At 59.5% G+C, this 24500-nt stretch overlaps 1 protein-coding gene across 1 annotated transcript; it reads left to right on the forward strand.

Annotated features, from left to right (window-relative positions):
* The first annotated feature begins 2436 nt into the window (after positions 1 to 2436).
* Positions 2437 to 22420, forward strand: LOC135892371 (V-type proton ATPase catalytic subunit A-like). Its single transcript, XM_065420138.1, has 14 exons — positions 2437 to 2518; positions 4725 to 4853; positions 5507 to 5721; positions 9028 to 9165; positions 10042 to 10193; positions 11440 to 11602; positions 12669 to 12777; positions 13248 to 13370; positions 14127 to 14241; positions 15493 to 15556; positions 15662 to 15865; positions 17206 to 17300; positions 18654 to 18825; positions 22328 to 22420. Exons 1-14 carry the CDS (start codon positions 2437 to 2439, stop codon positions 22418 to 22420), a joined length of 1854 nt encoding a protein of 617 aa, XP_065276210.1.
* Positions 22421 to 24500: the final 2080 nt, after the last annotated feature.

The raw sequence follows: 24500 nt of genomic DNA on the forward strand, positions 1-24500 counted from the left end.
AACCATGATTTGAGGACTTCAGTGGCTTAGACATAGGTTAGGGGTTTGTTGCGGGAGTGGGTGGGTGAGATTCTACGGCCTGCGTTGTGCAGGGGGTCAGACTAGACGATCATGATGGTCCCTTCTGACCTTAAAGTCTATGACTCTATCTGCAGCCCTGCCCTGGGCGATAGGTGTTTGACTGGGAGCGGCTGGGACCCAGGTGCTCTGACTGCTCGTTCGCTGCCTCTGGGTTCCTGGATAACCCCACCGGCTCAGGTTTGCATGAGGACATGGGCTCTGAAGCTGAGCCATTGGGAAGCTGAGGCGGTGCAAACCCACCGAGCCACCCCAGAGCTTGGCTAGCAGATTTCCGGCACATCCAGTCAGCCTCCTTCTCCACGGCTGCCTGGGGCTCCAGGAAAGAGGCCGCACTGGGCTGGCTCCTAGCTCTGCACAGTCTCTGATTAGCAGGGATTGTGCTTCGCAGGGGTTTTGGCAGCTGCAGCTCCCCTCTCTGCAGGGCAGGGCTCCCCGCACGGGCTGGCACAGAGGTTGGTTCCTCCCCGCCCAGCAGGCAAATGAAACCCAAACATGCCCTTTGCTGCGTCTGCCCATGACAGGTCCCTGCCAGCCCAGGCTGCCTGTGCATCGCCAGCAATGAGAGCAGAACAGGGGCCGGCTGATGTGAAACACCCGAGGCTCCGCGGCCTGAGCTAAAACACTCCCTTCTGTTAGCCCAGGCTCTCCTCACCCACTGAGTGCGTGTTCCAGCCACCACTAGAGGGGGCTGGCGTGCCACAGTGCAGGTTCGACACAATCGGCCCGGGGCACGGCCCTGCCCACCTGGACTACCAGCAAAGTGCCCTGAGCTGCCCCTCCTGCCCTCCGCTGCATAGTGCAGGGGGTGATGGGGCTTGTGTGAAACGAGCTGGTGGGTTCTCGGCGCAGCAACAGGGTATCCATGGGTCCCGAAGCACCTCGGCATTGTTGGTCCTGCCCTGGCTGGCCAAGGAATGGATGGGCCATAGAGACTGAGCTCACCACACCTGGGGGTGGGGGTGTCCATGCAGGGCAGTGTGGAGGTGGGTGCAAAGTTTGTGAAAACCAGGCAGCTAGCCTGTCAACCCCAGACTGGTGCCCCTGGCAGCGGGCCACAGCTGGTGCTTCAGGGGAAGGTGACCCTGGTCCTACAGCGCATCACAGAACAGTTGTGCAATACTCTGTGTCCCCTTCCTGACCTGACTGGCATGATCGTGCCCTGAAGCCTGAGGGTTGATCAGCCTCGTCCAGGGGTGCTGGAGCAGTGTGTACAGTGGGGGTGCTGAGAGCCATTGAACCAAACTGTAAACCCTGTATATGATGGGAACCACTTCAAGCCGGGGGTGCGGCAGCATCCCCAGTACCCCTAGTTCCAGCACCTATGGCCTCGTCTGCATTAGCACAGCTGTAAACATCACCCAATTTCCCAGTCCCGGTCGCAGAGTGTGGTACTCAGGCACCTGCAGCAGGGAGTTCCCCAGGATGCACGGGCAGAAACGTCCTTTCCTTTGGGTTCCTTTACCGTCCCCAGACACTGACTTCATCCAGTGACACACCTCCATTGCCACCCCCCTTTCCTATCCTGGGAGTCAGGGCTCCTGGATTCTGTTCCCAGCTCTGAGAGGGGAGTGGGGCCTAGTGGTTGGAGCAAAGAGGACTCGCCGATACAGTCGACTACGTGCTATCTCCTGGCTGTTACTCCGTTAGGCGGCTCTGGCATTTGGGGCTGGAAAATCCCCTCTCCGTGAGATTGCCCCCTCCCTCCCCAGAGAGGTGAGTTCCCGGAGAACAAGAATGAAGAGCTGAGCCCTAGGAATGGATGATCATAATGGTTCCTTCTGGCCTTGAGCAGGATGCAGTAATCTGCTGCCGAACCAGCAGGGGGCACTCATGTGTCTCTCTCCAGTGGGTCCCACTAAAATTGAGTGCTTTTTCAGCCCCCCCTCCACCTCCTGTCCTTTCTTCCTGGACAGGAGTTGAGGGCGCAGTGCGTTTCTCAAGGGGTTTGAATCAGCCAAAGGGGCGGCCGGTCTGGGATTGGTAGTACTGACGTTAGGGGGGTGCCCATCCCTTTGGGCGCTACGTACCCAGAATCCTTGGCTGTTTGCCTCTGGGTTGCCCAGCTCAGAAGCAGGGATTTAAAACCTGTTCCAGTCCCAGCTGCCCAGCCTTCCCCTCCGCATTACGGGGCCTGCTCTGCCCTCTTGCCCAGAAGGGTGTGAGTTCTAAACCAACCATGCTGCGTTTTGTGGCAATAAGTCCAGGTAGGGACATTGGTACTGGTGCCCATGCGGGCAGCCGGCTGGGTCTGCAGGGCACCCGCAGAGCCAGTGACTGGTTTGGTTTAAACGTGTCTCTGTTTGGAAACTCAGCTGCCACCAAACTCCGGAGCTGGTTCCCTGCCACACCGGATCCATGGAGTTCTCCAAGCTGCCCAGGATAGAGGATGTGGAGAAGGAGAGCGTGCTGGGGTTTGTCCATGGCGTCTCCGGGCCAGGTAGGTGACCGGGATGCAGCTCCAAGGGGCAGGCAGACATTGGCAGGGTGCAGCCATGGCCCATACGGTGCTAGCAATCCAGGCCTGGCAGGCCCAACTGGGACAATCTGAGGACAATCTACCCGAGGGTCTGGGATGCCGGCCACGAGGCTTGGCTGCAAACTCATTTCCTGGGCACGCTGGGGAAGAAGCACGTCTGGCCACGAAACAAGGGGAGAGGAAAGAAATCTGGATTTTTTCCTTTTTTTAAAATACAATTTTAAGCATTTATTATTAATATTATGTAATTTAAAGGGCTGGTTTAAATGTCTATCCAGTTATTTACTTCCCCGTGGGTGATTTTTGACTTTCTTCCCATTGTCCGTAGCTACGGTGGATATTTTCGACCTGTTCCTTTAAATACTTTCCCAGCTGTTAGCGAGATTTCAGATTTCTCAGAGGTCATTTGCTTTTTTTTTTTTTCTGGACCAAGAAGTTTGACACATCAGCAGTCCTCCTGTGACAACCGCACCCCCTTTCCCCCCCGCCACTCCCTGGATAGCCACGCAGCCCCTGCTCTGGTGACAGGCAGCTCTGCCTTCCGATAGCCAGCCTGTGGGTCTAAAAACGTTCCCAGTAACTCTGTTAACGTGTCGAGAGTCCCCAGCGCTCTTCACGGCCCATGTGGAAGCAGTTTTGGTTGGAAGCGATAAAGATTTTATGCCGCTCATGGAAAATCTTTAGTAAAAATCCAGTTGCAGCTTCAGGCGCTTATCCTGGATTTAATTATCCATGGGTTTAATTTTAAGTACATGTGACCTTTCTGCCAGATGGGGCCAGCAGCAACAAAGGCCAGGCTCGAGCCCCCACCCAGTGACCTGGGACAATTACACACCACCCCCTCGGTGCTGCTATGAGACAATACTTCCCCTCTCGCAAGCACAGAGTGAGTGTAGCAAAAACCTTTAATAAAAGGAGGGAAGTAACTCAGCATTCATTTGGGAAAACACTGCAACTAGGTCTCATAAACATAAACCATGAGCAAACGGCCCACCTCCAAGTAAGTTGGGCAGTGTCCTTTTCCCCTCAGGGTCTTAACTCCAGCAACCCAAAAGTCCCTTTAATGTGCCCGTCCCTTTTCTGCACCCCACTCACAGTTGCTGTCCTTGGCCAGTGCAGCCCCAGAGTTCAGAGGTTCATCTGCAGAGTTCACCTCTCACCCTGGGTGGAAGGGGTAAGGAGGCACCTTACACGCTCCGCTGCTCGGGCACTCGCTTGTCGCCCCAACTGCCGATTGCTGCCCCCCTCTGCAGGGCTCTGCTCTGGCCCTCTCCACCAGCCACCTGGCTGGCCACCAGGGCCGGCTCTAGGTTTTTTGCCGCCCCAAGAAAAAAAAAAAAAAAAAAAGCCGGCGTGCCGCCCCTTAAAGAGTGCCACCCCCAAAGGGCCGGAATGCCACCCCTTGAAAAGTGCTGCCCCAAGCACATGCTTGGAACGCTGGTGCCTAGAGCCGGCCCTGCTGGCCACTCACCAAGATGTCTCCAGGGCCCCCCACTTAACACAGCTGTCAGTGATTTCAGCTCTCGGTGAATTCAGCTGTTAGTGGGGGAACCTCACTGCTGGTGCACACTGGGCAGTCTCTTACAAGAGAGAGACTGTCCTGAAGTAGGTCTACTCCTTAGACCTGCAGCATGTAACAAGACTCTCAGTTGAGTCTAAATTAGCTCTGTTATTACACAGTGGAGAGAGGCAGGGTGAAGGGGTCTCTGAGACCCCTAAACAGGGCCCACACCCCCAGGTACAAGTACCTGTCCCAACCCTCTCTCAGGTCATTGGGCTTTGGAACCCATGTCCCCTGCCTAGCGAGTGCTGTTCAGTTGAGGGTGAGTCCCTCCATTGGGGTAGGCCAGGTACCGTTCTGCTGCCCTCGGTTCACACAACAAGGATAACAACCCTTTATTACTCCTGCCCCGATAACAACCCACAGCAGTCACAAGTGATCATTTGGGTAAGAGAGGGGTAGGGCCGGGGAGAGGGGTGGGGGTAGGGAGATACAGGGGGTGGGTGCAGGGGATACAAGGGGTGAGGGAGAGGGTGGGCCAGGTGAGCTCTGCTGAGAGGACCGGATGCTAAGGGCCATGCATGCCCCTGGGTCAGAGGCGTCTCCCCTCCCCTAGCCCAGCCCTGGGCGCCGCCCCGGGGTCTAACCTCCTGTCTCTCCCCTCAGTGGTCACCGCCAGCAGCATGGCCGGGGCCGCCATGTACGAGCTGGTGCGCGTGGGGCACGCCGAGCTGGTGGGTGAAATCATTCGTCTCGAGGGAGACCTGGCCACCATCCAGGTGTACGAAGAGACCTGTATCCTTCCTGCCAGGCCATGCCCCCGGATCCCCCCCAGACCGTAGCCTCTGAACCCGCCCCAGGCCACGTTCCCTGCCCTCCCCCGCAGGCTGTGTGCCCTGAACCCCACCCCCCAGGCCACATTCCCTGCCCTCCCCGCCAGGCCATGTACCCTGAACCCCCCTCCCCCAGGCCACGTTCCCTGCCCTCCCCCTCCGGCCGTGTACCCTGAACCTCCCCAGGCCGTGTGCCTTGAACCGCCCCCCCAGGCCACGTTCCCTGCCCTCCCCCCCCAGGCCATGTACCCTGAACCCCCCCAGGCCACGTTCCCTGCCCTAACCCCCAGACCATGTCCTCTGAACCCCCCCCCAGGCTGTGCCCCCTAATCCCCCAGGCCGTGTCCTCTGAACCCCCCCACCAGGCCACGTTCCCTGCCCTCCCCCGCCAGGCCGTGTACCCTGAACCTTCCCCCCCGACCCCCCCGGTTGTGCCCCCTGCCAGGCCTGCACCTCACACCCCCTGATCTCCCTCATCACCTGGCCATGCCTATCTATCTGCACCCCCCTCTATCTATCTATCATGGGGGGACCCTGAATATGTTTGAGCTCATTCCCACTCCCACCCCTGTACATGTCTCTGGGCCTGGAGCCCTCTCCTGAACGCTGGTGCAGCGGGGGTCTGCGTGGGGGACCCAGTGCTGCGGACGGGGAAGCCGCTCTCGGTGGAGCTGGGCCCGGGCATCATGGGCTCCATCTTTGACGGCATCCAGCGCCCCTTGAAGGACATCACGGAGCTGACCCAGAGCATTTACATCCCCCGTGGCATCAACATCCCCGCCCTGTCCCAGGACGTCAAGTGGGACTTCGCCCCAAGCCAGAGCATCCGGGTAGGGGCAGTGCCTGGTGTGAGGGAGGCTTTGTCAGCAGGAGTCTCGCCCTCTCCGAGCCGGTTCCCAGGCACCCAGCCAGAGCCCCCCGCAGGGGTCTCTGCAGCTCCAGGCACGGCTGCGCCCAGCTCAGGCTGCGGCAGGCTCGCCCGGTGGAGGAGAGAACCCAGGAGACCAGAAGGGTCTGGCCTTGCGTAGAGGTGCAGAGGCAGAAGATGCCAAAATACCCCAGCAGGGCAACAACACTCATGCACCAGCTCCTGGGGAACATGCCCTGGGGACTCAGGCACAGGCTGGCACTCCAGCTGCACAGTGCCCCCTGCTGCTAGGGAGAGCAACCCTTAGTGACACCCTCCCTCCCTACAGCACAGCGCCCCCTACAGAGCCCTCACCCTGCTCCCTGCAACACAGCGCCCCCTACAGAGCCCTCACCCCGCTCCCTGCAGCACAGCGCCCCCTACTGAGCCCTCACCCCGCTCCCTGCAGCACAGCGCCCCCTACTGAGCCCTCACCCCGCCCCCTTCAGCACAGCGCCCCCTACTGAGCCCTCACCCTGCCCCCTTCAGCACAGCACCCCCTACTGAGCCCTCACCCCGCCCCCTTCAGCACAGTGCCCCCTACTGAGCTCCCACCCCGCCCCCTTCGGCACAGCGCCCCCTACTGAGCCCTCACCCTGCTCCCTGCAACACAGCGCCCCCTACTGAGCCCTCACCCTGCTCCCTTCAGCACAGCGCCCCCTACTGAGCCCTCACCCCGCCCCCTTCAGCACAGCGCCCCCTACCGTGTCCCCCTGCTCCCTGAAGTACAGTGCTCCTTACTAAGCTCCCACCCCACCTCCTGCAGCACAGCGCCCCCTTACTGTCCCTCCACCCTGCCCCCTGCAGCTCAGTGCCCCTACCGTGCCCCCACCCTGCTCCCTTCAGCACAGCGCCCCCTGCTGAGCTCCCACCTCTTTCTTTGCAGCACAGCACCCCCTAGTATCTGACTGCCAGGGGAGAGCGCCCCCTAGTGACCCCCTCACTCCCTGCAGCCCAGCATGCCCTAGTGCTACTCTGGGATGTTGGGCTCAGCCCTGACTGCCTGGGGCCAGCGTCCACTAGTGAAAACTTGGAAAAACTTGAAATTTGGCTTCTGCGTTTCCTAAACTCCTCTGCCTCGAGGGACGCAAGTAAACCAGCACTTTTGTCTGCTTCTGCTGCTCCTTCCCACCCCCCAGCTCATCACGACTGGGGTCTGTCACCATGACGCCCCAGCCAGAGACCTCCTGTGGGGAAGGGGCTGCGGGGGCAGACGAATCCCTGAGGATAAGCCAGGACCGGGGGTTGGAAAGGAGCGAAGAGCTGTGAGGAGAGACACAGGGAATCCGGCCTTGGTTGGGGATGCTCCCCATAGGAGGCAGGCAGCTCTTGGAAATCTTATGAGGGTCTGTGCCAAGCAGCACCTCCTACAGGTCAGACATGTGCAAGAACAAATCACGTCAAACCAACCCGGTAGCTTTCTTTGACAGGGTAACAAGCCTTGTGGATGGGGGGAAGCGGTAGACGTGGTATATCTTGACTTTAGTAGGGCTTTTGATACTGTCTCGCATGATCTTCTCATACACAAACTAGGGAAATACAACCTAGATGGAGCTACTATAAAGTAGACGCATAACTGATTGGAAAACCATTCCCAGAGAGTAGTTATCAGTGGTTCACAGTCAAGCTGGAAGGGCACAACGAGTGGGGTCCCGCAGGGATCAGTTCTGGGTCCGGTTCTGTTCAATATCTTCATCAATGATTTAGATCAGGGGTGGGCAAACTTTTTGGCCTGAGGGCCACATTGGGGTGCGAAAGTGTATGGAGGGCTGTGCCTCCCCAAACAGCCTGGCCCCCACCCCCATCCACCCCCTCCCACTTCAGAACTCCGGACCCATCCACCCCCCTGCTCCTTGTCCCCTGACCGCCCCCTACTGGGACCCAATGCCACAAACCGCCCCCCCCAGGACCCCACCCCCTATCCAACCCCCCCTGTTCCACGTCCCCTGACTGCCCTGACCCCTATCCACGCCCCCGCCCCCTGACAGGCCCCACCCCCATCCAACCGCCCCCTGCTCCCTGTCCCCTGACTGCCCCCCAGAATCCCCTGCCCCTTATCCAACACCCCCACCTTACCATGCAGCTCAGAGCAGCAGGAGCTTGCAGCCAGCGGTGGTGTGGCTGCGGGGGAGGGGGAACAGCGGGGGGCGGGGGGGCTAGCCTCCCCGGCCAGGAGCTCAAGGGCTGGGCAGGATGGTCCCGTGGGCCGGATGTGGCCCGTGGGCCGTAGTTTGCCCACCTCTGATTTAGATAATGGCATACAGAGTACACCTACAAAGTCTGCGGATGATACCAAGCTGGGAGGGGTTGCAAGTGCTTTGGAGAATAGGATTAAAATTCAAAATGATCTGGACAAACTGGAGAAATTGTCTGAAGTAAATAGCATGAAATTCAATAAAGACAAATGCAAAGTACTCCATATAGGAAGGAACAATCAGTTGCACACATACAAAATGGGAAACAACTGCCTAGGAAGGGGTACTGCGGAAAGGGATCTGGGGGTCATAGTGGATCATAATCTAAATGAGTCAACACTTGCAAAAAAAAAAAAAAAAAAAGCAGACATCATTCTGGGCTGTATTAGCAGGAGTGTTGTAAGCAAGACACGAGAAGTAATTCTTCCGCTCTACTCCGCAGTGATTAGGCCTCAGTTGGAGTATTGTGTCCAGTTCTGGGCACCGCATTTCAGGAAAGATGTGGACAAATTGGAGAAAGTCCAGAGAAGAGCAACAAAAATGATTACAGGTCTAGAAAACATGACCTGTGAGGGACGATTGAAAAAACTGGGTACGCTTAGTCTGGAGAAGAGAAGACTGAGAGGGGACATGGTAACAGTTTTCAAGTACATAAAAGGTTATTACAAGGAGGAGGGAGAAACATTGTTCTCCTTAAGCGCTGAGGATAGGACAACAAGCAATGGGCTTAAATTGCAGACAGGGCGCTTTAGGTTGGACATTAAGAAAAACTTCCTGACTGTCAGGGTAGTTAAGCACTGGAATAAATTGACTAGGGAGGTTGCGGAATCTCCATCACTGAAGATTTTAAAGAGTAGGTTGGACAAACCCCTGTCAGGGATGGATAATAATTAGTCCTGCCACAAGTTCAGGGGACAGGACTAGATGACCTCTCGAAGTCCCCTCCAGTCCTATGATTCCATGATTCTGTTTTGGCCCTGCAGTCTCCCGGGAGGCACCGTCCTGTAACTCACGCTTCTCTTCCCCCTTTCCAGGTCGGGAGTCATGTGACCGGTGGGGACATCTACGCCCTGGTGGCCGAGAACTCCCTCATCAAGCACAAGATCATGGTGCCACCCCGGAGCCTGGGCACCGTGACTTATGTCGCCCCGCCGGGGCACTATGACATCTCGGTAGGGTCGCTGCTGGGGGCGGGGGCTGGTGTGGGCAGCGAGTATTCCCCATTATTCATACAGCAGCCGCGGGGCGCCAGGGCCGTGGGTGCTCTCCCATCGTGCTGGGTGCTGCTGATGCCGGAGCTGCGGCTTTAGCGCTGGTGCAAAGGGCGGCCTGACCGGCCAGCGCCACACCAATGGGGCTTCTGGATCTGAGCTGCCTTGGAGCTCAAGGGGGATTTGAGGCTGGGCTTGTGCTTCTCATCCAGTTGGTCCTAAGGTGTGAAGTTTGGCTCCGGGTCAAGTTTTGAGGGGGTTTGGAGGACCCAGGAGTCGGGCTCGGGCTCATCTCCAGCCAGTTGTATTTTGGTTTTATTTTTAGATTTTTTTTTTTTTTTGGTGAGTCCAGAGTTGCGCTTCCTGTGTCTCAAACGACATAATCAGACGGTCACTTCCTGTTTGCTTATTACTGAGCCAGAGCCCCTATATTTCATGAGCCGTTTGCATTCCTCTCCCAGCAATTGGCTCGTCCAATCAGTTGTAGCCCTTGGACATGTGGTTCTCTCACTCGAGGGTCTAATGTCCCTCTCTCCAAGGGAATCCTCTGCAGGCAACTCATGGCCCGTGCCCGCCCTGCCCACACAATCCCACTGGCAGCTCATGGGCAGTATTGTCCCCCACTTACAGATAGGGAAACTGAGGCATAGAGTGGGCACACTGAGACACCAGCGGCTGGGCAGGGCCCAGAATACAGGGAGCACAAAGATGATTAAAACCCCTTAGCCCTCTCCCCCCCAGTGCAGGGATGGGGTAGCTGAGAATCAGCCCTGGGGCCTCCCACCCCCCGTGGCGGCTGGCTCTGGGCCCCGCTCAGCCGTGTCTGCCTGCCCCCAGGATGTGGTGCTGGAGCTGGACTTCGAGGGCGTGGCGGAGCGGCTCACCATGCTGCAGGTGTGGCCTGTGCGGCAGATCCGTCCTGTGACGGAGAAGCTCCCCGCCAACTACCCGCTGCTGACTGGCCAGAGGGTCCTGGACGCCCTCTTCCCGTGAGTGACGCCCCCGGCCCCACTCTCAGCTCTGCCAGCAGGTGGGGGTGGAGGAGAGACCTCAGGGAGATGGTGGGGTTGGGGCTCTTTCGCCACCTCCCCTGCCACCGAAGGCAAAGACAAGGGAGAGCAATGGGAAGTGGATGTCTGCCAGTGTCCAGCAGCAGGGGGCGCTGTGAGGAGTGGGGCAGGAGCGCTGGCTGTGCGGGGAGCTCCCGGCTACTCCAGGCCCAGACTCTCCCAGCAGGGGGCGCTGTGAGGAGTGGGGCAGGAGCGCTGGCTGTGCGGGGAGCTCCCGGCTACTCCAGGCCCAGACTCTCCCAGCAGGGGGCGCTGTGAGGAGTGGGGCAGGAGCGCTGGCTGTGCGGGGAGCTCCCGGCTACTCCAGGCCCAGACTCTCCCAGCAGGGGGCGCTGTGAGGAGTGGGGCAGGAGCGCTGGCTGTGGGGGGAGCTCCTGGCCCTGCCTCGGTCAGTTGGAGAGTTGGAACCTCAATAACCGATAAAAGCGCGGGATGTATTTTCGTGGCTTTGGTTTTCTCTGATGCCTTGACACTCCCCCGCCCCCCGCCACCGCTCCCTGGGCCAGCAGCTCCCTCCTCCCCGTCCCACAGAGAGTCTGGGGGAATATAGATCACTTTCCACCCACTCTTCGGTATTTTGGGGCGATGCCAATTTCTCCTCTTGCCAGCACGGCAGACCTTTCTCTTCCTTCGCTCCCCCCTTGTCGCTCCCGCTTCTAGCCCCGTGCCCCACCCCACAGGCCTGACTCCTCCTGCCCCGCTCTTGGTGTTTACACAGCGTAAAACACAGAGCCTGTTGCGTTTCACACGCGCTTTGCCCCCGGGGCCAGTGACCCTGCTGCAGCTGGAGAGCTCACGGGGCTAAGCAGACAGCTGTGAGCCTGATGTGCCCCCAGCCAGCATCAGCTGGAGTCCCGGCTAGGGTAGCAATCGGAAGCTAGGTTGCTAAGAGATCTGCCGTGGCATCTATAGCCCCCCACCCCCTTTGGTGCTTAGGGATAAGGAGGAGGCTTTTATAGTCACTGGCCACCAGTGGGCGCCCTGGTCACCTCCTCCCAGCTAGCATGGGGCTGCCCTGAGTGACCACAGGGAGGTGCGGGCCGGGAACGTGCCCTGCCTGCGGGGGGAGCTGCCGAAGCTCTGAGCTCCCCGGGCGGGGGGGTGGGGGGGGCTGTGCCCCAAGGCACCTCCTGTGCTGCTGGCTCAGGGCCCCTTTGTCCCCCAGGTGTGTTCAGGGCGGGACCACGGCCATCCCGGGGGCCTTTGGCTGCGGCAAGACGGTCATCTCGCAGTCGCTGTCCAAGTACTCCAACAGCGACGTCATCATCTACGTGGGCTGCGGTGAGCGCGGCAACGAGATGTCAGAGGTGCTGCGGGACTTCCCTGAGGTGAGCTGGGGGGGGGGGTCCGGGGGGTGGACCCAGCTGGGGGGTGGGAGCCATGGGGGTGAACCCAGCTGGGGGGGGGGCGGAAGTCATGGGGGTGAACCCAGCTGTGGGGGGGAGGGGGCAGAAGTCATGGGGGTGAACCCAGCTGGGGGGTGCGGAAGTCATGGGGGTGAACCCAGCTGTGGGGGGGAGGGGGGCGGAAGTCATGGGGATGAACCCAGCTGGGTGGGGGGCGTGGGGGCTGAACCCAGCTGGGGGGGCGGGAGCCATGGGGGTGAATCTAGCTGGGGGGGAGCCATGGGGGTGAATCCAGTTGGGGGGGCCGGGAATCATGGAACATGGGCGGTATCTCACTGATGAGGTTGTGAGCCATGGATGATGGGAGGCGTGGGGGTGGGAACCCTGGCCCATGGCGGGGCCTCTTCTTATGCTGGGGGCAGCTCATGAGCCGGGGGTGCTGTGGGCTTGGGGGGGATCATGGGTTTTCTGGGCTTCTCCAGTTAAGCTTGGGGCTCAGGAGCCGTTTCCCTCCTGTCACCAACACCTGCGGCTCCCCTGGGGCGATGTCATGACTCTCCTGGCTCTGGGCTGGTCCCAGCTGGGACCCCTGGCCCGGCAGGTAGGGGCTGGGCTGGGCTGGTCCCAGCTGGGACCCCTGGCCGGTTCGGTAGGGGTGTACTGGGCCAGTCCCGGATGGGAGCCACCTGGCCTGTTCGGTAGGGGTATATTGGGCCAGTCCCAGTTCGAAGCCCTTGGCCGGTTCCGTAGGGGTGTATTGGGCGGGTCCTTGTTGGGAGCTCCCTGGCCGGTTCGGTAGGGGTGTACTGGGACTGTCCCAGCTGGGAGCTCCCTGGCTGGTTCAGTAGTGGTGTACTGGGCCTATCCCAGCTAGGAGCCCCCTGGCTGGGGGAGTCAAGGCCGGGCTGAGACAGGCGTCTGTTTCTGTCCATCCCACTTGTCCCTGGACGGGAACATCTCCCAGGGGTTCTCCAAGTCTCCTGGGCCTGGGTTGTGTCTGCGCCGAGAGTCCCTCCCTGGAACTGACCGTGCTGCGCTCTGTCCCCAGCTCACCATGGAGGTGGATGGGAAGACGGAGACCATCATGAAGCGCACCGCGCTGGTGGCCAACACGTCCAACATGCCCGTGGCTGCCCGGGAGGCCTCCATCTACACAGGTGAGTACCTGCCCTGCCCTTGGGGCTGGGGGGCACTGGGTTGGGATTGAGGGGCACTGGCAGAGCTGTGGAAAGGGGAACCCAGAACTGGCATAGCAGGGGGGGGTGGGTTGGGATTGAGGGGCACTGCAGAGCTGTGGAAAGGGGAACCCAGAACAGGCATAGCAGGGGGCTGTACGTCGGGATTGAGGGGCACCGGCAGAGCTGTGGAAGGGGGAGCCCAGGGCTGGCATAGCAGGGGGCTGTGGGTCGGGATTGAGGGGCACCGGCAGAGCTGTGGAAGGGGGAGCCCAGGGCTGGCTAGCAGGGGGCAGCGGGTCAGGATTGAGGGGCACTGGCAGAGCAGTGGAAGGGGGAGCCCAGGGCTGGCATAGCAGGGGGCTCTGGGTCGGGATTGAGGGGCACCGGCAGAGCTGCGGGGAGCTGGCAGGGTCCGTGGGATTCATATTTCCGATGCTCGTGTCCCGCAGGGATCACGCTCTCGGAGTATTTCCGCGACATGGGCTACCACGTCAGCATGATGGCCGACTCCACCTCTCGCTGGGCCGAGGCGCTGCGTGAGATCTCCGGCCGGCTGGCGGAGATGCCTGCAGGTGATGCTCTGCCCGCTGTGCAACCGAGGTCCTGCACCGAGGGCGGCTGGGGGACCGAAGGGGGGCAGGGCAGGATTAACCCCAACTCTGAACCCCTCTCGGAAAGCAGAATGGGGCCCAACGAGTCTGCGTCCCCCCGAATCCAGCCACGTTCCCTGGGACAGCTGGTTCCCAGCGCTGGGGCATGGGGCCAGGCATGTTCCCGCTCCATTGGCAGGGCCTATGACTCTGTCTCTCTCTTCTGCCCTCTTCACTGACCACGGGTGCTGCCTTGATGGGTGTTCTGACGTGTCTTCCCCCCTCCACTGCCCATGATTGGTTCTATCCCTTTTCCATGGTCACCCCCCCCCACTTGCTGCACTGATTGGTGCCATCCCCAGGCAGCCCCCAATTGATGTCGTCCTGTCCCCGGGGGCACCCCCTGGTCCCAGTGTGCTCAGGCTGTGGGGGGGCAAAGGGGCTCCCAGCTCCGGTGTGGGGACCGGTGAGGTTACAGCCCTGGGCTGTGGGGGGCCGAGTGCACTGCGAGGGGCGAGGCTGTGCCGAGATGGAGCCCCCTCCCCCTCGTGAGAGGGACCCCAGGCACATCGCTGGCCAGGCTGCTCTGCAGCCCCCCATGCTGTCCGCCCATTGGCTTGGGATCCCCCACCTCCTGCCCCCCTGACTCAGCCTGGTCCAGAGGGCTCCCCCTGCTGGTGCCACTGGGACCCGCCCTGCTCCGAGCACCCCCAGGCACACAGTGGCTTTGCTTTCCAGACAGTGGGTACCCGGCCTACCTCGGCGCCCGCCTGGCGTCCTTCTACGAGCGTGCAGGACGGGTCAAGTGCCTGGGCAGCCCGGAGCGGGAGGGGAGCGTCAGCATCGTCGGCGCGTGAGTCCTTCCTGCCTTCCCCGAGTGGCCAGCCGTGACGCTGACAAGGCGGGGAGTCAGAGCCGATATGGGGAAAGGCCCCTGACACCCCCTACCGGCCAACCCCCCCCACGACTCCTGACACCCCCAACAACCCGACACCCCCACAATCCCCGACACCCCAATGCCAGCCAACACCCCCCACCACTCCTGACACCCCCACAATCCCATGCCAGCCCCAACATCCCAACACCCCCATGCCAGCCAACACCCCCCACGACTCCTGACACCCCCAACATCCTGACACACCCACAATCCCCGACACCCCCACACCAGCCGACACCCCCCATGACTCCCGAACCCCCCTGACATCCCCAACATCCCGACACACCCACAACCTCCGACACCCCACACCTGCCGACACCCCCCACCACTCCTGATATCCCCACAACCCCCCAACATCCCAACACCCCCACACCCCATGCCAGCCGACATCCCTGCACAACCCATGACACCCCCACAACCCCGACACCCCCATGCCAGACAACACCCCCCACCACTCCTGACACTCCCACAACCCCCTGACAGCCCCAACATCCCAACACCCCCATGCCAGCCAACACCCCCCACGATTCCTGACACCCCCAACATCCTGACACCCCCACAACCCCCGACACCCCCACACCTGCCGACACCCCCGCACAACCCATGACACCCCCACAACCCTCGAGAACCCCACAACTCCCTGACACACCCACAGCCCCTGACACCCCCATGCCAGCTGACACCCTCCATGACTCCCGGCACCCCCACAACATCCAACACCCCATGTCAGCCGACACCCCCCCACGACACCCCCACAACCTCTGACAACCTCACAACCTCCTGACACCCCCACAACCCCGACACCTCCAACATTCCCGACAGCCCCATACTGCCCAATACCCCCAAACCACCTGCTCCCCCAACACCCCCATCCATCCATCTATCTCTGCATCTGTCCATGCTTGCATCCATCTGTCCATCGGTCTGCCTACCCCTGCATCCGTCCATCCACCTATACATCTATCTACCTATTCCTCCATCCACCCACCTCAGCATCCGTCCACTCATCCCTGCATCCGTCCACCCATCCATCCCCATGTCTGTCCCCCACTCATCGCTGTGGTACATTAGCCTCACCGGGGGGCTTAGCGCCAGCACAATCCGGCTGTGGATTAGCGTCCGTACTGGCCAGTTGCTCAGACTAAGCCCATCTCCATGTCATCCCAGGGTGTCCCCTCCGGGAGGTGACTTCTCCGACCCTGTGACCTCTGCGACCCTGGGGATTGTCCAGGTGAGTCTCCCTGGGGCCTTTGACCCCCTTGGGAATCGCCCCCACCCCCGGTCCTGTCCTGTTCTCATCCCCCCTCCCCCGCGGCGTCTCTCCTCCCCCACCCAGGTCTTCTGGGGGCTAGACAAGAAGCTGGCCCAGCGGAAGCACTTCCCCTCCGTGAACTGGCTCATCAGCTACAGCAAGTACATGCGGGCGCTGGACGAGCACTACGAGCGCCACCACCCTGAGTTCACCGCCCTGCGCACCAAGGCCAAGGAGATCCTGCAGGAGGAGGAGGACCTGGCCGAGATCGTGCAGCTGGTGGGCAAGGTGAGGGGGCAGGGACCGGGTGTGACGGGTTCGGTCACAGAAACCCCCTTGAGGCTGTCACCTGACGTGCTGGAATTACCTCTGAGCCCGTTTTCCCTGCCAGCTTGGGACTCCAGAACCCTGCCTTGTTGAGCCAGACATGCTAGCCTGCTGCAACACAGCCCCAGGGTCCGGGCCACGCCCCCAAAGCTGCAGACTTTAACCAAAAACTGCTCAGCATGTCACCTATCTCCAGCACCCAGACACCTAGTTTCCAATGGGATCCAAACCCCAAATAAATCCGTTTTACTCTGTATAAAATGTATACAGCGTAAACACATAAATTGTCCCCTTCTATAACACTGATAGAGAGATCTGCACAGCTGTTTGCTCCCCCAGGTATTAATCACTTACTCTGGGTTCAATAATAAACAAAAGTGATTTTAACAAGTATAAAAAGTAGGATTTAAGTGTTTTCAAGTAATAACAGACAGAACAAAGTAAGTTACCAGGCAAAATAAAACAAAATACGCAAGTCTAAGCCTAATACATTAAGAAACTGATTACAGGTAAATCTCACCCTCAGAGATGTTCCAATAAGCTTCTTTCACAGACTAGACTCCTTCCTAGTCTGGGCCCAATCCTTTCCCCTGGTACAGTCCTTGTTAGTTCCAGCTCAGGTGCTAACTAGGGGATTTCTCATGACTGGCAGCCCCTTTGTCCTGCTCCACCCCCTTTTATAGTTTTGGCACAAGGTGGGAATCCTTTGTCTCTCTGGGTCCCCTCCCTTCCTTCTAAATGGAAAAGCACCAGGTTTAAGATGGATTCAGTACCAGGTGACATGGTCACATGTCCTGGTAGACCCCAAGCCTCCATTCTTCCCGGCCTGACTCACAGGAACACAGGAAGGCTTACAAGTAAACAGAGCCGTGTACAACCAATTGTCCTAGTCAATGGGAGCCATCAAGATTCCAAGCCATCATTAATGGCCCACACTTTGCATAGTTACAGTAGGACTTCAGAGTAATACTTCATATTTCTAGCTTCAGATACAAGAATGATACATTCTTACAACTAGGATGACCACACTCAGTAGATTATAAGCTTTGTAATGAAACCTTACAAGAGACCTTTTGCCATCAAGCATATTCCACTTACATTATATTTACACTCATAAACATATTTCCATAAACATATGGAGTGCAGCATCACACCGGGACAGGGACTGAGGGGGAGACAGGAGGAGTAGGGATGGGGAAAGGAGAGCAAAGGGGGGAGGAGAGGGGAAGGGATGGGGGAGGGGAATGGGGGGAGAGGAGGGCCGAGCTGTGCCCATCATGCCCCCCATGCTGTCCCCACAGGCCTCCCTGGCTGAGTCTGACAAGATCACGCTGGAGGTGGCCAAGCTGATTAAGGACGACTTCCTGCAGCAGAATGGCTACTCCTCCTACGACAGGTACCAGCTGCCCCGGCCCCTGGCTTGCCCCACAGCCACGGCCCCCAGCCTGCCCCACAGCCACAGCCCCTGGCCACTCTACATTCATCCCCGTCCACCCCCATTGCTCTCTCTCTGTCCCGGTTCACCCCCATCGCGCTCCGTCCGTCCCCGTCCACCCCCATCGTGCTCCGTCCGTCCCCGTCCACCCCCATCGCGCTCCGTCCGTCCCTGTCCACCCCCTTCACGTTCCATCCGTCCCCATCCACCCCCATCATGCTCCGTCCATCCCCGTCCACCCCCATCGTGCTCTGTCTGTCCCCGTGCACCTCCATCGCTCTCTGTCCGTCCCCGTCCACCCCTTCACATTCCATTCGTCCCCGTCCACCCCCATCATGCTCCGTCCATCCCCGTCCACTCCCATCGTGTTCTGTCCGTCCCCATCCACCCCCATCACGCTCCGTCCGTCCCCGTCCACCTCCATCGCGCTCCATCCCTCCCCGTCCACCCCCATCGCGCTCCGTCCGTCCCCGTCCACCCCCATCGCGCTTCTTCTGTCCCACATTGCGCTCCGTCCGTCCCCGTCCACCTCCATCGCACTCCTTCCGTCCCCGTCCACCCCCATCGCGCTCTGTCCATCCCCGTCCACCTCCATCGTGCTCCGTCCATCCCATACACCTCCATTGCTCTCTGTCCCTGTATCCCCCCATCTCTTGCTCTCTCCCCATGCCCTACCTCCATCTGTCACAGTAGCGCCTGGGCACTGGCTCACTGGGTTATCTCTAGAGCTCGCTGCCTTTGCCCTACCTCAGGTGGCCCAGCGGTTCCAGCTGAAGAAGGCATTCTTCACTTCCTGTCCTAAATGACTGCCAGGCGTTGATGTGCCGCACCCCAGAGTCAGCTGGGTTTAGCAGAGAGGGAGCGACTCTCCTCTTGCTTCCACTGGCACGGATGGGGTGGAAATGGGTGTGAGGGGTGAAGCAGGGACCGGGGCCAAGGGACCCACTGGGGTGATGAGAGAGGCCGTGATGGGCTCATGTTGACCGGGGAGGGCTCTGATCTGGGGGAGGAACTGGGAGTTGAGTATGGCCCACCTGTGGTAGCCCTGGAGCCCAGGCTGGCAGAGGTGCCCCCCCAAGATCTCCATGGGGTCCCTCACTGCAGATGGGAGCCTCCTTCTCTAGCTCCCTCCCCACCTTGAGCACGCTCTGTTGTTGATTGACCCCCGCCCACCCCACGAGCTGCTCGCTGCTCCAGGACGGCCGTGCTCTGGGGCAAGGCTGACATCAGGGAGCAGCTCTGGTGCTGTGTCCATGGGGGCTGCTCCAGAGGCTCCCTGACACCCCTGGGCCGTTCCTGTCTCTGCCGTGGCAGGTTCTGCCCCTTCTACAAGACGGTGGGGATGCTGCAGAACATGATCGCCTTCTATGACATGGCCCGGCATGCAGTGGAGTCCACGGCCCAGTCTGAGAACAAGATCACCTGGGCCGTGATCCGTGAGAGCCTTGGGGACATCATGTACAAGCTGAGCTCCATGAAGTTCAAGGTGAGGCACTGGGCAGCCCTAGCTCTGTGCCGGCATGTTACTGCATGGGCAGTTGGCTCTGGGGCTGAAGGGGTTAACAGTGTGTTAGCTAATTAAACTGCTCCATAAGGGCTGGTGCTGCATGGCTTTCAGATCCATCCATCCACGCTCCATCCTTCCATCCATCACCCACATTTCATCGATTCATCCATCCATTCACTGACCAGCTCATCCTTCCATCCACTCATCCTCCATTCATCCATCCATCCTTCCATCCATCCATACTTCATTGATTCATCCATCCATCCATTGACCAACTCATCCTTCTGTCCACCCATCCTCCATCCATCCTTCCACCCATCATTCACCTACACTGCATCCATCCACCCTCCATCAATCCATCCATCTAGCCACTGGCCTGACCATTCATGCATCCTTCCACCAATCAGCTCATCCATCCATCGATCCTTCCATCCATCCACCTACACTCCATCAATCCATCCAGCTATCCACCAACCTATCTGTCCATCCACTGACCTGTCCATCCATTCTTCCACCCATCCATCCAACCATCTACCCACCCATCCAGCCAGCCAGCCCTTCACCCACTTACCCTTCCACCTCCCACTCCTCTTGCATGCACCCCCCTTCCTTCCACCTGCAGTTTCTGTACTTAGCCATCCCCTTGCTGTCTGAGCACTGCGAGGTCCGGCTGTGACTCCAGATCACTCACTACCAGGTGACCTGAGGAACCGCGCTCTCGCTTCCCTGCTGACATGCTGGAGTCACTCAGTCCAGTGCTGCGTGACTGGACTGTCACCTCCCAGGACAGAGATGCCATCCAAGGCCTCAGTCACACCCCCCACATGGGGGGAGTTCCCTTTGGCCCCGCCTCTTTGCTGTGGCCCCACCTCAAAGCCATGGCCTAGTCCTGCTTTAGGAAGTTGGGGGTGGGGCACATGTACAAGAGCCGCATGCTGGACTCGGGGTTCTCTCACTTCCCCTGTTTGGGCAACCAAGGTCTCCCCCCCCCCCCCCAGACCATCCTCCCTGGCTCCAGGCAGTTGGGTCTGTCCCAGAGGAGGGAGGACCCAACCCCGCACCCACCTAAGCAGAGTTCAGGGAAGGGGCCTGTCAGCACCTCGCCAGCAGAACCTGATGAAAGTGTGTCTGGGAGCAGGGCCGGCTCCAGGCACCAGCTAAGAAAGCAGGTGCTTGGGGCGGCCAATACAAAGGGGCGGCACGTCCGAGTCTTCGGTGGCAATTCGGCGGCGGGTCCCTCAGTCCCTCTCTTCCTCTTTGAGCTGCCGCCGAAGTGCCGCCGATCGGCTTTTTATTTTATTTTATTTTTCCGCCACTTGGGGCGGCAGAAAACCTGGAGCCGGCCCTGGTCGGGAGGGCCACCTGAACTGCCCGGCAATTGATGGTCTGTTGGACGGCAGCTGCACAGGGAACTTAGGGGAGTTGATGGGGGGCTGCCGGTACACCCTGGTTCCAAGCCCCCCAGCAAGCTCCAACCGGCTGCTCTTCCTGCAAGCAGTGGACAAAGCAAGTGGCTGCCAAACAACGTTATAAGGCAGCATTGCCCAACTTTAAACGCGCATGTTCTCAAATTGATCAGTAACAACGAAACAACGTTAACCGGGATCAGGGCCGGCTCTAGGTTTTTTGCCGCCCCAAGCAAAAAAAATTTTGGCTGCCCCCCATCCCAGCCCTGGGCTCCTCGCCGCACCCCCCTGCCGTCCCAGCCCTGGGCTCTCCCCCACCACCTGCACCCCCCTGCCGCCCCAGCCCTGGGCTCCCCCCCACACACACACACCCTGCCGCCCCAGCTCTGGGCTCCCCCCTACCCCCCCGCCATTGCCCCACACACACACCTCCTGCCACCCCAGCCCTGGGCTCTCGCCTGCCCCCACCTGCATCCTCCTTCCATCACAGCCCTGGGTCACTGGTAACTCGCTCCCAGGGCAGGTCATTCAGCAGGAATTTTAGGTGTGCACAGAACACAGACAGGATTGGTTCCCATACGGTTACAGAACTGCAGTAAAGTGGAACAATTTTCAGCTTGTGTGATTGGAGGATATCTGGATGCATATTATAAGACTGTCCTACATAAATGAGGAAAAGTTGAGGTGCCTTTATGATTCTTTTGTTCCACTCTTTCTTTCTATGGGGAATTTGCCAATGCAATATCACTGTCTTCCTTTTAAACAAACAAACAAACAAACAAACAAACAAACAAACAAACAAACAAACAAACAAACAAGGCAATGGCTGTTGAAAATAGCAATTCCAGTCCTAATAACTACTAGGAAGCATTTCTTGCTCAATTTTATCCTACTTTTTCTACAGCAAGTTACAGTGGGTCAGTATATTTGATTTGGGAGAAATGAAGTAACAGCCGCCCAAACTGAGCTTGAGCACTCCTGAATTTTGAGGTGTTCAAATCTGGAAGGCTGGTGCTGGGGGCGTGGGGGGGGGGCGGTGGCTCCGCAGGGGAGCACGGCAGCATGTATGCAGCAGTGTGTCTGGCGCTGCGCAAAGCCAGACACGCTGGTCTGAGTGGCACGGTAAGGGGGCTGGGGGGCTGGAGAAGGGGTAGGGGGTTCCGGGGAGGGGCAGTCAAGGGACAGGGAGCAGGGGGGGTTGGATGGGGGGGAGGTTCGGGGGGCCAGTCAGGGACAGGGAGAAGGGGGGTTAGATGGGTCAGGGGTTTGGGGGGGGCAGTCAGGGGGACAGGCAGCAGTTGGATAGGCATGGGAGTCCCAGGGGTTTGTCAGGGGACAGGTAGGGGGTGGGGTCCTAGAGGGGAAGTTGGGGGGGTCTCAGGAGGGGGCAGTTGGGGACAAGGAGAAGGGAGGCTTAGATAGGGGGTAGGGTCCCGGGAGGGGGCAATCAGGGGACAAGGACCAGTGGGGCTTAGATAGGGGGTGGGGTCCTGGGGGGCAGTTGGGGCAAGGGTCGGATGGCTTGGGGTTTCTGTGGGGGGCAGTCGGAGGGGGTGGATGGTGGCAGGGTGGGGCTACCCTCCCTCCCTGTGGAGTGTCCTATTTTTTCAATGTTAAAATATGGTATCCCTACTCACAGTGCAGCTCTCCATTCACAGCAGGCTGCAGCATGAGGTCTCAGCTTCCTCACTCCCTCTCCCTCTTTCCTGTTGGTAGTGGCCAAGGGAATGCTGGGAAATGTAGTTCTTTCCCTGCTCCTGGGCTGGCTCTATAGGCAGGGAGCTAACCAAGGAACTACAGCTCCCAGGGCCCCCTGTTGGTTCTCAGCTCCCATGCTGGATCCCTGCCGCCCCTGCAAATGGGCTGCCCCAAGCATGTGCTTGCTTTGCTGGTGCCTAGAGCCGCCCCTGACCGGGATGACGTTAAGTGAGAAGTTACTGTACTAATAGTAAATGGAGACCCAACAGCTAAGCCCCAAGGTCCCTTTGCTCCTTCCCTGGCCTTTCCGGTCTGGCTTGAGTTGAAGGGGTTTTCTAACAACCCACGCTCGTCTCTCCACCTCTCTCCTTTCCAAGGATCCGGTAAAGGATGGCGAAGCAAAGATTAAGGCCGATTATGCCCAACTGAATGAGGAAATGCAGAACGCTTTCCGTGGCCTGGAGGACTGAGGGTCAGCAACCGGGGCCTCGCTTGGGGCTGGCTGGTGATCTGGGTCTTTATCTGTAATGTCTGTATTTATAAAATTCTTTTTAAATGGTCCGTTTACTCCCAAATTCCCTCGTTGTGCGTCCGCCATGGTGTTCCCTGTCAGCTCTGTGTTCTTGGGGAACCAGGGCGCAATACCCGGCCTGTCTGACTCACGAAAGACCTTCCCCGCCCCAGCCTCTGCTTGAACCAAAGCTGATCAGAAGAAAGACTTACAAAAAGCAATGAAAAGGCCATGGGAGAAACACCTAAACCCCTCCGGACAAGGGTGGCAGGATTAAGGCAACTCCCCTAGGCTCAGTTGCATCAAGAATGGGACAGAGAGACATCCCCATTAGCTTACAGAATGGAGAACAGAGATTCCAAGGCAAGAACTGCACTGAACTCTGGGGGATCTCTGCTCCAGATGTTAATGAACCCACGCCTGCACACACCCAGCTCAGCACTTATCAGACCAATTCTCGTAATGAATCCTGTATTGGTATCCAAAATACTGAAGCTACATAATTGCATTGTGAGCTCCCTCCAAGGAACACCGCCCAAAGCCAGGAATGAGCAGTTTTGTCTAGCCTGAACAAAACAACTTTGGTATTCTCCCTGGAGCCATCAGCCATAAACAAATCTAGTGTTTTCCCTCCAACCATTGTTGTTTCCCTCCAAACCCCCCTCCTTTCCCCCCATCCATGCTCAAGTAAGTGTTCTGATGCCTGGATCTAAAATATGCATCAGTTCCACTGGGACTTCATCTTCTGACCATGGGCGGCGAGTTCCATGGGCCCGTGGTGCCTGGGCACCGGGAATATTCAGCAATGTTTGAGGCCGGGGCTCTCCCTCGGCCCCACCTTCCGCCCCCGGGCGCTCCCCCCCACCCCCGCGCATCCCCCGGGCGATTTAAAACGGCCTGGGGCCCCCACCCACCACCGGAGCTGAGCAGCTTCCTGCCTGCTTGCTCCACGTGGCTGCCGGCCCCTCCCTGTGGCCCCTGGGCGGGGTGGGTCTGTGTCCCACCCCAAGTGCCCCTGCGGCCAATAGGAAATGCAGGAGCAGTGCCTGGGGGTAGCAGCGCATGGAGGCCCCCCCCCGGCCCACCCTGCCTAGGAGCCCCAGGTAAGCGCTGCATCCCCCACCCCCTCCCAGAACCTGCACCCTCACCCCTTTCCCACACACCCCCTCCCACCCCCAAACTCCCTCTCAGAGCCTGCACCCCCTCCCACTCCCAAACTCCCTCCCAGAGCCTGCACCCCCTCCCCCTTCCCACACCCCCTCTTGTCCCCAAACTCCCTCCCAGAGCCTGCACTCCCACCCCCAGCCCAGAGCCTGTACCTAAACTCCATCCCAGAGCCTGCACCCCTCAATCCCTCCCCTTGCACCCCCACCCCCTGCCCCAGCCTGGTGCCTGCACCCCTCACCCCCTCCTGCACCCCCACCCCTTGCCCCAGCCCAGAGCCTGCACCCCCACCGCCTTCCCACATACCCCCTCCTGTCCCCAAACTCCCTCCCAGAGCCTGCACCCCAGCCCTCCGCACCCCTCCCATCCCCAAATTCCATCCCAGAGCCTGCACCCCCCACCCTAGCCCAGATCCTGCACCCAAACTCCATCCCAGAGCCTGCACCCCACCCCCTTCTGCACCCCCAGCCCAGAGCCTGCACCCAGCACCCAAACTCCATCCCAGAGCCTGCACCCCAGATACCCTCCCCCACCCAAACTCCCTCCCAGAGCCCAACCTCTCACCCCTTCTGCACCCAAACTCCCTCTCAGAGCCTGCACCCCAATCCCCTGCCCCAGTCCAGGGCCTGCACCCCAGACCTCCTCCCCCCACCCAAGCTCCCTCCCAGAGCCTTAGGCAGGTGGGGGGCAGAGTTTGGGGGGGCAGGCTCTGGGTGTTCTAGGCACCACCAAAATTTCTACAAACCTGCCACCCCTGCTCCTGACTGATCGTGCTGGGGGCTCTGCCTGTCTCCAGCACTCTGGACCCTCAGCTACCACCGCACCTGGGAACCCCGATCGAGTCAAGCTTCACGGAGTGGTGAGAACCCAGCTCT

The sequence above is a fragment of the Emys orbicularis genome, chromosome 20 (genome assembly GCF_028017835.1).
Source record: "Emys orbicularis isolate rEmyOrb1 chromosome 20, rEmyOrb1.hap1, whole genome shotgun sequence".
NCBI classification, from domain to species: Eukaryota; Metazoa; Chordata; order Testudines; family Emydidae; genus Emys; species Emys orbicularis.